Raw genomic sequence first — 13,240 nt, forward strand, 5'->3', positions numbered from 1 at the left:
CTATTTCCCGACACGACGCCAGACTTGTAATCTGCATGCTTGCATCGCCAGAATTTAGGTAGGTTGTTTTCATCCCCGTGGGAGTCCCGTGGGCAAGGGGGCGTCCCCGTGGGAGTCCCGTGGGTCAGGGGGGCATCCCCGTGGGAGTCCCGTGGGCCAGGGGGCGTCCCCGTGGGAGTCCCGTGGGCCAGGGGGGGAACCCGCGGGATCCCCGCGGGACCCGCGGGATCCCCGCGATCCCCGTTCCCGTGCAGACCTCTACTCTGGTAGTCCAGTGGTGAGCTGGGACAGGAGCAATCCTTCCCACATCATGTCCCGGCCAACTGTAAACCACCCCACTTCCTTCCTGTCTCCCTGACCCCTCTCCAATATACCTTTTGAACCCTGGTGGTCTATCAGTGAAGTAGAGCAGGAGTGATTTTGCTTTGGTCCTTTCCCGTATTGAGCTGTGATCAGAAATGGCTGTGCAAGTTCCCGGGGCAGTCTTGTGAGAACTCGTGAGACTACCCCGGGAACTTGCACAGCCATTTCTGATTGTGGCTCCCCAGATCCACAGTCTCTCCTTTTCTCAACTACCCTTTCATCCAGTATCTCTCTTCCTCCTTCCACACCACACCAGGGTCCACCATCTCTCTCTTTCTCTTCCCAAGTACCCTCCTATCCAGTGTCTTTATACCCCCTCCCTCCACACCACCCCTTGGGTCCAACTTCTCTCCCTTTCTTTTCCCTCCCTCCATCCCATTGTCCCATTGTCCCTCTCTCCCTTTCCTCTGTTTCCAGGCCCATAATTTCTTCCCCTTTACCTCCCCCCACCCCACCCACAGTCCAGTATACTCTCTCTTTGAATCCCCTCCACCCATGTACTTCAAGAAGGGCATTTAGGGCAAACAGACAGTTGCCTTCAGCCCTGTGGTTTTAGGGGCTCCCTCCTCAAAGACTGACATGCTTCCCCCTTGTTTCGGCTGGCGGCCTAACTTTGTAGTTAATTACCATTTGCAGAGGATTGCCAGCGCTGGAGTATTTCTAACAGGCAGCCCGCGGTATCTGCTGCCCTTCCCCTCTGTTGCGGTACATCCCAGTTCGAAACAGGACATTACATCAGAGGAGGGGCGGGACCGCGGCAGAGGGAAAGTGTAGCAGAGGCCATTGGCTGCCTGTTAGAAACTCTCCAGCACTGGTGATCCTCTGCAGATGGTAATTAACTTCTAAAGTTACACCGGGAAGGCCAGGGGGATGCCGGCTGTGGGTGGAAGCAAGGGGGAAAGCACACTGGCCTTCGCGGGGGGGGGGGGGGGCTAAAACGCGGGGCAACTGCCCTGTTTGTCATCCCAATGGCAGTCTTGCGGTTATGTGATGTTTCAAAAATATTGGGGGTGCTGAGGCACCCACAGAGCTGGTGCCTATGATTCTATGTCCTTATATTTAAGTTTTACACTTTACAAGGTAGTGCACATTAAGTTCCACTAAGAGAAGGCAGTTTTAAGGCAGTCAACATACTTGTATAAATGACCTTGAAAACTGTACCTCCCCTACGTTAGAAAATAGACTCCTTATAGGCGACTGTGGGAAAATGGTATAACTTTGACCAGATACAGCAGATTTTTAACAGCTCCCCTTTGATGCTGAGTTTCATATTTTAATCTTCTGCCACCTTTGCTCTGCCTAAAGTGCTCATCTAATTGTGCCTTTTATTTCCCTGTCAGAGGAATGTGATGACAATGGAAAGCGCTATCAGATTAATCAGCAATGGGAAAGGACTTACCTAGGGAACGTATTGGTCTGCACCTGCTATGGAGGAAGCAGAGGGTTTAACTGCGAAAGCAAGCCTGAACGTAAGTCTGATATACTGCAATAGAACTTCGCTGCAAACCTACCTATACTAAGGCCCTCTTCTATCAAACTGCGATAGCAGTTTTTAGCGCGGGGAGCCACGCTGAATGGCCCGCGCTGTTCCTTGATCTCATTGAGTTCCTATGAGCGTTGGGCGTAGCGCGGGCCACTCAGCGTGGATCCCCCGCACTAAAAACTGCTTTCACAGTTTAATAGAAGAAGTCCTAAATTTAGAGCTTCTTTAAAAACCTATTTATTTGGATTGGCATTTCTTTCTTAATTTTGTTTTCATCATATGGTTTTAGGGCATTGGATCATACAGTAACTAAATGGGTGGGGTTTTTTTTCTCTTTTCTCTTCCTATTTTTTACACCTGTACTATAATTATTGGCATTGTTTTTTTATTAATTGATGTGTACCGCACTGATGTTGTAACAAATTCCCCCTTTTACTAAACTGTGCTAGTGGTTTTTAGCGCAGGAAGCCGTGCTAGATGCTCCATGCTGTTCCTGACGCTCAGAGTTCCTATGAGCATCAGGAGCAGTGCACAGCATTCAGTGCAGCTCCCCGCGCTAAAAACCGCTAGCGTGGTTTAGTAAAAGGGGGGGGGGAAAGAGCGGTATATAAATAATAAACAAACAATATCCATATTAGCAAGCAGTACAGTAGGGGTCCTTTTTCATTCTTAAGTTAGACACTTGGGGGCTCATAATAAAAAAATTAAAAAAAAGTCTAAAAAGTAGCCTAAATGGGTACTTGGACTAAAAGCCTGATCGTCCAAGTACCCATAACAAAAGCTGATTTTAGGCGTATCTAAAACCAGCTTAGGCCTTTCCCTTGCCTCTAAATGCATAGAGCGAAAAGAGGTATTTTTAAAGGAGGGGAAAGGGCGGGAGGTGGGCCGACTTTGACATAGGCGTACAGCTGGTATAATCAAAAGTTTAGGCAGGTTGCCTAGTCGGCACTTATACATTTTGACTTAGATCAAGTCAAAACAGGTATAAGTGCCGAAAAAGGGGCTCTGAGCTGATCGCTGCAGCTCAGCGGCCCCATCAACCTGCCTACTGCTATTATTGCTGCAGGAGAGATGGCTCATCTCTCCTGCCGCGATGGTGATCGCCCATCCCCCTCCGAACCGCGGCACTTCAGGGTGAGCATTGTGGCAGGGCAACGGGGGCGTCGCCGGGCAGGAGGAGTTGAGCTCCTGCCCGGATCGTTGTTGGGAGGATGTGGCTTCTGTTGTTTTTGACAGACACCGGTTACAGAATCCAGCTTTTAGGTGAAGGACTAGCCCCTCCTTTGCCTAAAAGCCCTTGTTTTGGGCGTTTGGGACTTAGGCTTTTATTAGGTTGATTATATGGTGTAAGTTTAGATGTAGTGGTGGTCTGGGCATTTAAACAGCTGGACGTTTTTTTTGATAATGGACATTTTCCCTGCTTCTACTTTCAACGTTTAGGGCCTTAGGCCAAAAGGGGATATTTGGGTATATAGCATTCCACTGTTTACATTTTTTCCATCTATCTTGGTGGGTAGATTTGTGTCCTAGCATTTGGATCACAGTGGCATTGCAGAAATTCAAGTGATATATATATATTTTAAAATGTACTGTATATATTTTATCAGGAACCATGCTGATTATTCAATTGGTGTCATAGCAAAGTGGCTGTTTGTGTCTTAAAATACCTATTGGGAGACTTCATGCCTTTCTGATGCCTCTATGCTGGGACTTTCCCACCAGCAGAAAGTGACAGCATGGCTCACTGCAATGTTCTCAAGCCAGGACAATTTTGGAATGGGCAGCGGAAAGTGTAGGAACTGGAAAAATTCCCTGGCACATACGCTAACTTTAAGCACGAGCATTTACAGCAACTGAAATGCAGTATAAATCCTTATGCAGTGAAAGATTAGAGAAACTGGGCCTTTTCTCCCTCGAACAGAGGAGATTGAGAGGGGACATGATCGAAACATTCAAGGTACTGAAGGGAATACACTTAGTAGATAAGGACAGGTTGTTCACCCTCTCCAAGGTAGGAAGAACGACAGGGCACTCTCTAAAGTTAACAGGGGATAGATTCCGTACAAACGTAAGGAAGTTCTTCTTCACCCAGAGTGGTAGAAAACTGGAACACTCTTCCGGAGTCTGTCATAGGGGAAAACACCCTCCAGGGATTCAAGACAAAGTTAGAGAAGTTCCTGCTGAACAATGACGTACACTGATAGGGCTAGTCTCAGTTAGGACGCTGGTCTTTGACCAGAGGGCCGCCGCATGAGCGGACTGCTGGGCATTATGGACCACTGGTCTGACCCAGCAGCGGCAATTCTTATGTTCTTATCCCAATTATTCTATATTATTTATATAAAATGGGATCCTGTGCTAAAATAGTATAACTTGTGGTAAAATAACCCATCTTAACAGTAGCTCATATTGCTATCACCCCTCCCCCCCCCAATCAAGTACCCCTTTGTGCACATCTCAAATCTGACTAGGGCTTGTAAAGTGAGGGCCTTAACCTTTTGGAGGTATAGTAAAGTTCTTTTGCAATAAAGTCTGATTATATTGCAAACAAACTTCCAAAGATCTCATTTCCAAAATATTTAAATGACCAGTATCACAAGATCTTCTCAAGGTATTGGTTCATTTCTAGAAAGAACTCTGTTGCTTTGTACATCAGCCCCCACTCCTCCCCCCTTATGTATCAGAAAAACAAGCAAAAACATTACTTCCAGGTGAAAATTTTAAAATTGTACAATGGACTGTTGTCATCAGAGACTTTGGGCCATATTATTAATCCAAAAGTTCTGTTGCTGAAATTTTGAAGCATGGCATAAGGACTTGTGCCAGGGAACTTTTCCAGTTCCAATTCCGGTGCCTAGAAAATCAGCACTGGAATTGTGCCTAGGTAGGCCTTTAGGCTGCTGAACACCAGAGTAGGTGTGGCCAACGCCGGAAGTGGTATTAGGTGGCCTAAAGCACCTACATAGGTGCAATTCACACAAAGATAGGTGCCGGAATTGTAGGTCTGGAAAACCCTGGCCTACATTTCTGGCGCCTGTCTTTCATGTTGACGCAGTTCCAAAACCGATGCTGATGCATGTTTGACACACAATGATCACTTAAGGCGGCAACCGGTTCAAGAATCTGGGCCTAAGTGTGTAAAACTATGTTCAATGTTTAATTTATTTGATATTCCACTAATAGTAAATAAATTTTAGCAGTGTACAGAGTCAACATATAGGGTACTAAACTAAGTTAGGGATACATTAGAATAAGAATAAAGAATACAGAGTAGACCCCTGCAAATTCGCGGTTTGCGAACTCAGTCATTCGCAAAATTTTCTGACTGCCTCTTCCGGTCAGAAAATACAGGGAATGAATGAGTCCGCAAACCAGCCTTCTGCACAGCCGTCAATTCCAATCAGCCTTCTGCACAGCTGATTCCTCCTCTTCCCTCCCGGTCAGCCAATCAGCCTTCTGCACAGCTGATTCCTCCTCCTCCCACCCCCCCACCCCCCGTCAGCCTTCTGCACAGCCAAACCACCTGCCAGCCTAAATATTGTTTTTTTTAGCACCCGCTGCTTCCCCCGCAGCCCTCTCTCACCTCCAATCTGCTCCTAAACAGCATTCACGGTTTTTCAAATTTCGCCGATGCTCCAGGAATGGAACCCCCGCGAATTTTGGGGGAGTACTGTAGTAGGTAAGGCATGTGGAAAGTTACAATGAAACGCTTAAAGGGTGTAAGGAGAAAGGAAGGAACGGGCAGATGAAAATGAGGCAGGGCTTCCCCGCCCACATTCATGCACAGCTAGCAGACCACATTAGCATATAGCTAATAGGAGTTTAAATTTACTAAATAGGGGTTTGGCTCTCCGATAGTGGGGGTTAGATGATTACATAGGGTCAGTGCTACCACACCAAAAAAGAGTATCTAGTAACTTTATGACATACCTGGTGATGGGAGGGAATGTCTAAAAGGTGCTATTGAGATGAACAAAGATTGTGTGGGCAGTATAGTAAAGAAAGGTGAAGAACAGAAGTAAACCTCTATCCAGAGCCTGATGTGTGATTGACAAGTCCTTAAACGGAATTCTATACACAACTGAGAGCCAATACTCAGAAATAAAGAAGGGGATAATATAATTATATTTCTGCACGCCAAATAGGAGTCTGATAGATGTATTTTGAATTAACTGAAGTCTGCCAAGTTGAAGGGGGGGAGGGAAGGTGCACGCGCAGATGGCAGGAGGGGGCGGGGAAGGAGCAGATGGGGGGGGGGGGCAGAAAAGAGGGCGGATAGGGTGGCCACCACCCTGGGCGTCTTTCACCTTCGCTACACCACTGCCTTGAGCTGACATCATAAACTGACAGATTCTTAATGATCTCACCACATATGTCCTGGCATTGAATATCTGGGGCTAATTCTGACAATTGCAGGCTGAATATCTACTGGTGTGTGTGTGTAAATGTCTCTTAAAACTACCCATATATCTTAGTAGGCATAAATTTGTGCAAGAAGTTGTGGTGAAGTAACTTTCAATGCTAACTATGAAAACTGATGTAGGTTTAGCTGCATTACAGTTTATTTATTTATTTAATACATTTCTTACCTGCTTATACCTAAGCGGCTCACAAAATACAATCATAATGTTAAAACATGCATAGATATAGCTTACAATAATCTCATTGTCTCCATAAAAATATTACTATTTGCAAATTTTTGCAGATTTATTTAAAATTATCCCCTTAATGACAAATATGGTTGTATCTGTGTTACACAAAAACCAGGAGAAATAATCGCACTGTTAATACGTTTTCCAGGGTGTCACAATCATCCAGTCAAAAATAAACAATAATGACGGCTGTTTTTCCCCTATAGTGATTGATGCATCTGTGCTACACAATCTTATGCTTCTCTAATGTTAGTGCACTTAAATCTGCAAGAAAAGACCGAATTGAGGACAGATGACTCTGTGCATGCTTTACATCTTCAATTTTGTTGAATAGGTGGATATAAATCCAAAAGTAGAATTCACAAAAGGTTTTGAATGTGTCATGTCTCTCAACAGTTGAAGAAACTTGCTTCGACAAGTACACTGGAACCACCTATCGTGTGGGGGAGACATACGAGCGTCCCAAAGAGAACATGATTTGGGATTGTACTTGCATCGGCGCTGGGCGAGGCAGAATCAGCTGCACCATTGCAAGTATGCATTGGGAATTCTAGACCTTTTCCATTTCCAGCAGTAGAATTTGATATGTTTTATTTTCTATTTTCAAAACTGTAAACCTGTTTTACATCTATACCTGTTAGTTTATCTTTCTGTTTTTTTTAAATTTGCAATAACTTTTATTTCTTATATCAAAAGTAGTCGTTGCTCTATTCCTGCTTTGTTTTTTACATGGGTATTGTGTAGGTACACTCATAGTATAAGGTGAGCAATGTTATAAAGATGGAACAATTAACTCCCCCTTTTACAAAGCCATGCTAGCAGCTGCCATTGCGGTATCTGCCCCAAAACCCGTAGGGATTTTGCCATATGGCAGCCGCTAGCACAGCTTTGTAAAAAGGGGCATAAGTTCTGTGCATTCTTTATTTTTTGTGAACCAATTTGTGCTTCTTGTTGAGGCCTCAATTTTGACACAACTGGGTTACTGTAATTCCGTTTATCGGGGAACAATTGATACAGTGCTAAAAAAAAATGACAACTAATTCAAAATACAGGTATAAAACAAATTAAAAAAAAATTTTGATTATGAAACTCTTCTTATTGTCAAACTTCATTGGCTTCCATTACACGAACACATTAAGTTGAAACAGATTTCTTTTATTTTCAAAATATTAAATAGCATGATTCCTGAAGAATTTATTTTTTTCTTTATTACATTTTCCTAGCGGTGGTAAAGCAATAGAAACTGCACCACTAATTTTCTGCCATGAAACCATTATGCAAGCGACCCCAATGAGTTTTTTGGAACTTGTAAACAAAGGACTACCTTTAGCTTTTTTTTACCTCTATGTATGTCCTCGCTACTTTCTCACTCTTTTACAAAGGTGCGCTATGCTTTTTAGTGTGCACTAAATATTGCGCGCTAAACACTAACGCATGCATGTTATCCTATGGACACGTCGGCGCGCACTAAATCCATGCTAAAATGCATAGCGCGCCTTTGTAAAAGAGGGCCTTGGTCTTGAATGTCTTCATTCTGTTAACACCAAAACCAAGAAGTCTGTGCAATCAGCTTAGTTTTATGTATTGATATTTATTGTGTTATTTTTGTGTCTTGTAAACCATTTTGGGTAGAACTGTGTCTAAAAGAAGCTGAATAGAAATTTAATAGAGCATAAACATTTTCTTATTTAAAAAAAAAAAAAAAAAATACATTTTATGAAGACTTTTATATTTTACACATGCTGTCCTAGTTGCTGCCCCTTCCACCATTTCAGTGTTTTTGTTTAAGGATTCCAACCTCTGTATTAAAGAGCTCTGACAGCCATGAAAGGGCATCAGCTGCTAGGATCACTTTTTTCTTTTTTTAAAGTTAGCCAAAAATTCCCAAGGATCACTTAAGGATCCAAACTGTAAATTAAAGACCATACCAAGCTCAGATAGTGTGGTATATAGTTCATGAAATAGTACCAAATTATAGAGCCACAGTGACTTGTGACAGCAGCCTTTATATTCCCTGCCAGTTCAGTGACATTGCAGTTAATGCTACAGTAAACAGTTGAAGAAGAAAGTTTCATGGAAGGACATTTTGAGTAAACTGAACAGAAATTAATAGCTTTGCACATCTCACTGAATCAGGATATTTCTTTTCAAAAAGAACTATAAAGATCAGGAAGGGCTGCAGTGTTGTCTGTCAAAAATGCTTGCCTTTTCTTTCTTGAAGTTGTGGGAAATTAAGCCCTGGACATGCAGTTTATAAAATTCTGCAATTAAAGAGATTTGAAAGCTTATGGCGTTTTTCTAAAAAATAGAGAAACCACAAGACATCAGCAGGAGGAGTAGAGTTGATGAATTTGGGTGGACCAAGTAATTAAGTTGGTGTAGTTGACAAAGTATAGGGCGATATAGATGACGAACCCTCAAGGTGCATAAAAAAGTTCAATGGTACCTACCAGAAAATAGGCACCTACCAAAAAATGGGCACATCTTGGGCGTTTTGACTTAGGCGCACTCATTTAGGCCAAGAAAGCCCTGGCATAAATAGATTGCGCATAAGGTTTCAACACCTACCTGCACTTTAGATTGCTTTAGGAGCTGCTAGGTATGATTCTGTAAATGGCATCTAGCCTATGATTTGACATTTGTACTCCTCGGCGCCTACATGATAGGTACTGTTTATAGAATCAGGGCCTAATTGCTGTAGATGAATTTTTTCATAAAACCTTTATACAGTACAGTGTCTGCATTGTATTTTCCTTTAAACAGATCGTTGTCATGAAGGAGGGCAGTCCTACAAGATTGGCGACACCTGGCGCAGACCCCATGAGGCAGGTGGCAGCATGCTGGAGTGTGTGTGTCTTGGCAATGGGAAAGGTGAATGGACTTGCAAAGCTCTAGGTACGTATATTTAATTCTCTCATTTCTATTCTGCTTAACCAAATAATAGTTCAAGGCTGAATACACAAGTCCAAAGATCATACAAGAGGATCAGAGTAAAAACATTTAAGCTAAGCAGCAAGATTAGGAAGCAAATATTCATGGTTATTCACTATTAAAATATTTTCAGAACAGCCAGGGTTTCAGTGCATAATAATTGTTTTGTTTACTACTGCTACTACTATTTATTATTTCTGTAGTGCTACAAGACACATGTACATTACACACACAAAAGACAGTGTCTTCTCAAAACAACTTGTAATCGAATGACAGACAAACAGGATAAAAGGGTGAATCTATACACACTACTCAGGTAGGGAATTACAAAGGGAATGATGGGGTAGATAGGGTAGGGGAATATAGTGACAAACAGATATGGGTGCTTTACAAGTGGGCTGAGGTTAGAACTTAAACGCAGCTTCAAAAAAGTGGACTTTCAGCATGGATTTGAATACTGCCAGAGACAGAGCCACATTTCAAGTGGCTTAGAATTCCATCTCTCTTCAATGCATATTTTTTTCTGTAACTTGTAATTATGAACCACAATAATCATGATGACATTGCTTGTAAAGAGTTTTGAGTTCAAATAACCATTCCTTAGGGTCCCACAGATCAGTCCAGAACTTGTGGATTATGACTTTCTATCAGCAGATGGAGATAGAGAACCACAGAGCACTTTCATAAAGATTACTGTACAGCTGCTCCCATTCAGTACTGTATTTCTCTATCTCCAGTAGGTGATAGAAGCTAACGTTCAAACTTAAATTCTTTGCTAAAGCATTCGTTCAGTATTAATATGTTGCTTTGCACAGTTCTCTCCAACACTCAAAATACAAATTAAATTGTAAATTAGTAAATCTGTATTTTCTTTTTTTTTTTTTTTTTGGTGGGGGTGGGGGGGTCTTTTTTTTCCATCTTGTAATCTGGAGCTGCTTCTAGCTGATCTCTCACCCAGATCTCAGTCTCTTCACCAAGGGTTTGTGTTGCATATTTCAGCAGGGGAACTGGAAGTGCACATTAAATAACCACATGCTAATACAAAATAATGCAGCTGAGAAACATCTACAAATTTCTAAATAGTTTCAGGGAATGTTAAAACGAAATGAAACAGAGCAAAACAACAAAGAGTTTAATGAGAATCTTTATCCTCCTAGACACACGGTTCAGACGTGGGTTATATCCTCTCACTAGCAACTGAAGGCATAGAAGCTGAAGATTCCCAATGACAGGTGGAACAATCAGGGCTCTGTTCAAAATTTTCTGCTTCCAGCAGATGGTACATGTATGTTGGTGTAGATAGAAGGATATTTCTGATAAGAGATCTAGCTCCCCTAGTTGCATGCTATGGTTTGTGATGAGTGATTGAGGCTGTTTGTAGTTGGCTTCCAGAAACTGGATTGCATTCTTTGGATGGGGTTTTACCCCTCTGCAGTCCCAAGCCTAAGCCACAGGCCTTAACTAGATGAGGATGCCTGCCATAAGTCTGAGGTTTTTGCAGAGGGAAAATACCCTCTTTATTACCCTCTCCAGATATTTTTTAAAAAGAGGGTTTTAAATTAGCTGCCTTAACTTTATTCTCTTCTGAACAACTAAGTTCAAAAATAAATAAATAAATAGATTTTTTTTTAAAAGGTCTGAAGGCAGTCCAGGCCAAGGGAATTAATTAGAAGCAACTGTGTCCCTTTCCACACAGGACCTGGGGAAATTCTAGATTATTCATGTGAGAGGAGGAGGCCTCTCAGACTAGAGCTTGTTTTTCTGTCAGTTTGGTTTCAATGGCATGCCAGCAGGCTATGTAGCTGGGAGGAATTGCATGTCCTGGCTACAGAGAAATTAGAGGTCATCTTCTTACCCCTACTCTTCCGCTTCAGTGCCTCCTGCATACCTCTTTAAATGTTCACCAGCATGAGCAGCATGTTCCACCAGTGTCAGCTCCCTTTTGACATCACATCCTGGTCCCGCGACCAGGAAGTGACATCAGAAGAGAGCCAACGCCAGATTGAGCAGCGAGTGGACAATGCTGCTCGTGCCACTGAACATTTAAAGAGATACATGGGGGGGGGACAAAGAGGAGGAAAGGCGCTGGCGCTTCCCGTGAAGACGGCACCAGGAGCGGTCCTTTCTCCCCCATGTCTTTGCAGGAACAGATCTCTGATGGTGATCCTATTTTGGAGGAATTTAGAAAGCTGGAGAAAGCTTTTCTGCTCCACAGAGCTTTCACACAGATAGTTGATATAGAGTGGAAGTCTAAGATTTAGTCTAGAGCAGTGGACTCAAACTCAAACCCTTTGCAGGGCCACATTTTGGATTTGTAGGTACTTGGAGGGCCGCAGAAAAAAGCAGTTATTGTCTTATTAGAGAAATGACAATTTTGCATGAAGTAAAACTCTTTATATATAAATCTTTCCTTTTGGCTAAGTCTTAATAATAATATTGTAATTTATAGCTAAAGAGACATATGATCAAGAAACTGTTTTATTTTGCTTTTGTGATTATGATAAACATACCAAGGGCCTCAAAATAGTACCTGGAGGGCCGCGAGTTTGAGACCAAGTTAATTAATATATTTTACTCCCTTCCCCAAGTGGACCTGGACTATCTTTTTCTGCTTCCCAAAGTGGATGTCTTGGTGACAGTAATGACTTAAAGAATGATTCTGGTGGAAGTCTCTCATGACACAAAAGAGGGTCTGTTCCATAAGCAAGACTTCAGTTTTGTGGCCCTTGGGGTTCAGGAGGCTGTTTTTGAAGGCTGTGTAGCTCTGGCAGTAGTTTGATGGGAAATAAGAAAAACCAAAAAAGGAGAAAACAAGAGAATGACCAGAGTAAGAGTGGGCACCTGGCCTTTCCAACTATAAACTGTACTCAAAAAGAATAATTTAAAACTATACTTTATTATCAATAAACAGTCATATATATGCAACAAAACAATTCAAAGACCTGCACCAAGGAACACGATAAATGGACTTGATATGAGTCCATGTTTTGGCAGAATGCCTGCGTCAGAAGATAGAACATCAGAAATCTCCTTATAAAAGTACTAGTCTTTAAACCCGTTAACATTAACGGGTGCTAGAATAGATATCTGTCTGTCTTTCTTTCTTTCTCTCTCTCTACCTCCTGCTGTATTTCTCTCTCCCTGACCCCCTTTCTCTGTCTGTCTTTCTATCCCTCTTCCTGCCCCTGTGTCTTTCTTTCTTTCTGTCTGCCTCCCTCCCGCTGTCTGTCTGTCTTTATTTCTATCTGTCTCTCTCCCTGCTCCATATGTAACATTCCCTCCCCCTTCGTTTCCCTGTGCAGCAGCATTTCCCTCCCCCAACCTCACTTCCCTGTGCAGCAACAGCAGCAGTATTTCCCTCTCCATCCACTTCTCTGAGCAGCAGCAGCAGCGGAATTTACCTTCCCCTACAGATCCCTGTGCAGCAGCATTTCCCCCAACCCCCCCCCTTTGCTTCCCACGGTCTGGCCTACCATCGCACTCACTGTGGTTAAGGAGATCGAGAGGGCACAGCAGGAAAAACGGCAGTACCGGAAGAAGTTTATTTTTAAGTTTAAAGTTGCTGCCGCAGTTCCTCTCAAGATCGCTGCCTGCGTTGGAAGCCTTCTCTGACGCAGGTGCGGCTCGTGAGAGGAGCCGCCGCAGCACCTTTAATTTTAAAAATAAACTTCTACCGGTAGTGCCGTTTTCCCTGGATTTACGTTTGCGCGAGGTGGAGAGCAGGGAGAGAGAGAGAGAGCTTCGGGCGGCCAGCAGCCGCCGCAGCCGACATCCGCCTCGGGCCGCCGACAGCCGCCACAGCCGACATCCG

At 43.1% G+C, this 13,240-nt stretch overlaps 1 protein-coding gene across 10 annotated transcripts in view; it reads left to right on the forward strand.

The window, feature by feature from the left end:
- The window catches only part of FN1 (fibronectin 1), a 361,029-nt gene that overhangs the window by 45,901 nt on the left and 301,888 nt on the right, over window positions 1-13,240 (forward strand). For all 10 annotated transcript variants that reach the window (XM_033945948.1, XM_033945944.1, XM_033945938.1 and 7 more), the window contains exons 2-4: window positions 1,704-1,832; window positions 6,895-7,032; window positions 9,262-9,393. In XM_033945948.1, the coding sequence (XP_033801839.1) occupies window positions 1,704-1,832; window positions 6,895-7,032; window positions 9,262-9,393 (399 nt within the window). The remainder of the gene's footprint in view (window positions 1-1,703; window positions 1,833-6,894; window positions 7,033-9,261; window positions 9,394-13,240) is intronic.

The sequence above is a fragment of the Geotrypetes seraphini genome, chromosome 5 (genome assembly GCF_902459505.1).
Source record: "Geotrypetes seraphini chromosome 5, aGeoSer1.1, whole genome shotgun sequence".
NCBI classification, from domain to species: Eukaryota; Metazoa; Chordata; class Amphibia; order Gymnophiona; family Dermophiidae; genus Geotrypetes; species Geotrypetes seraphini.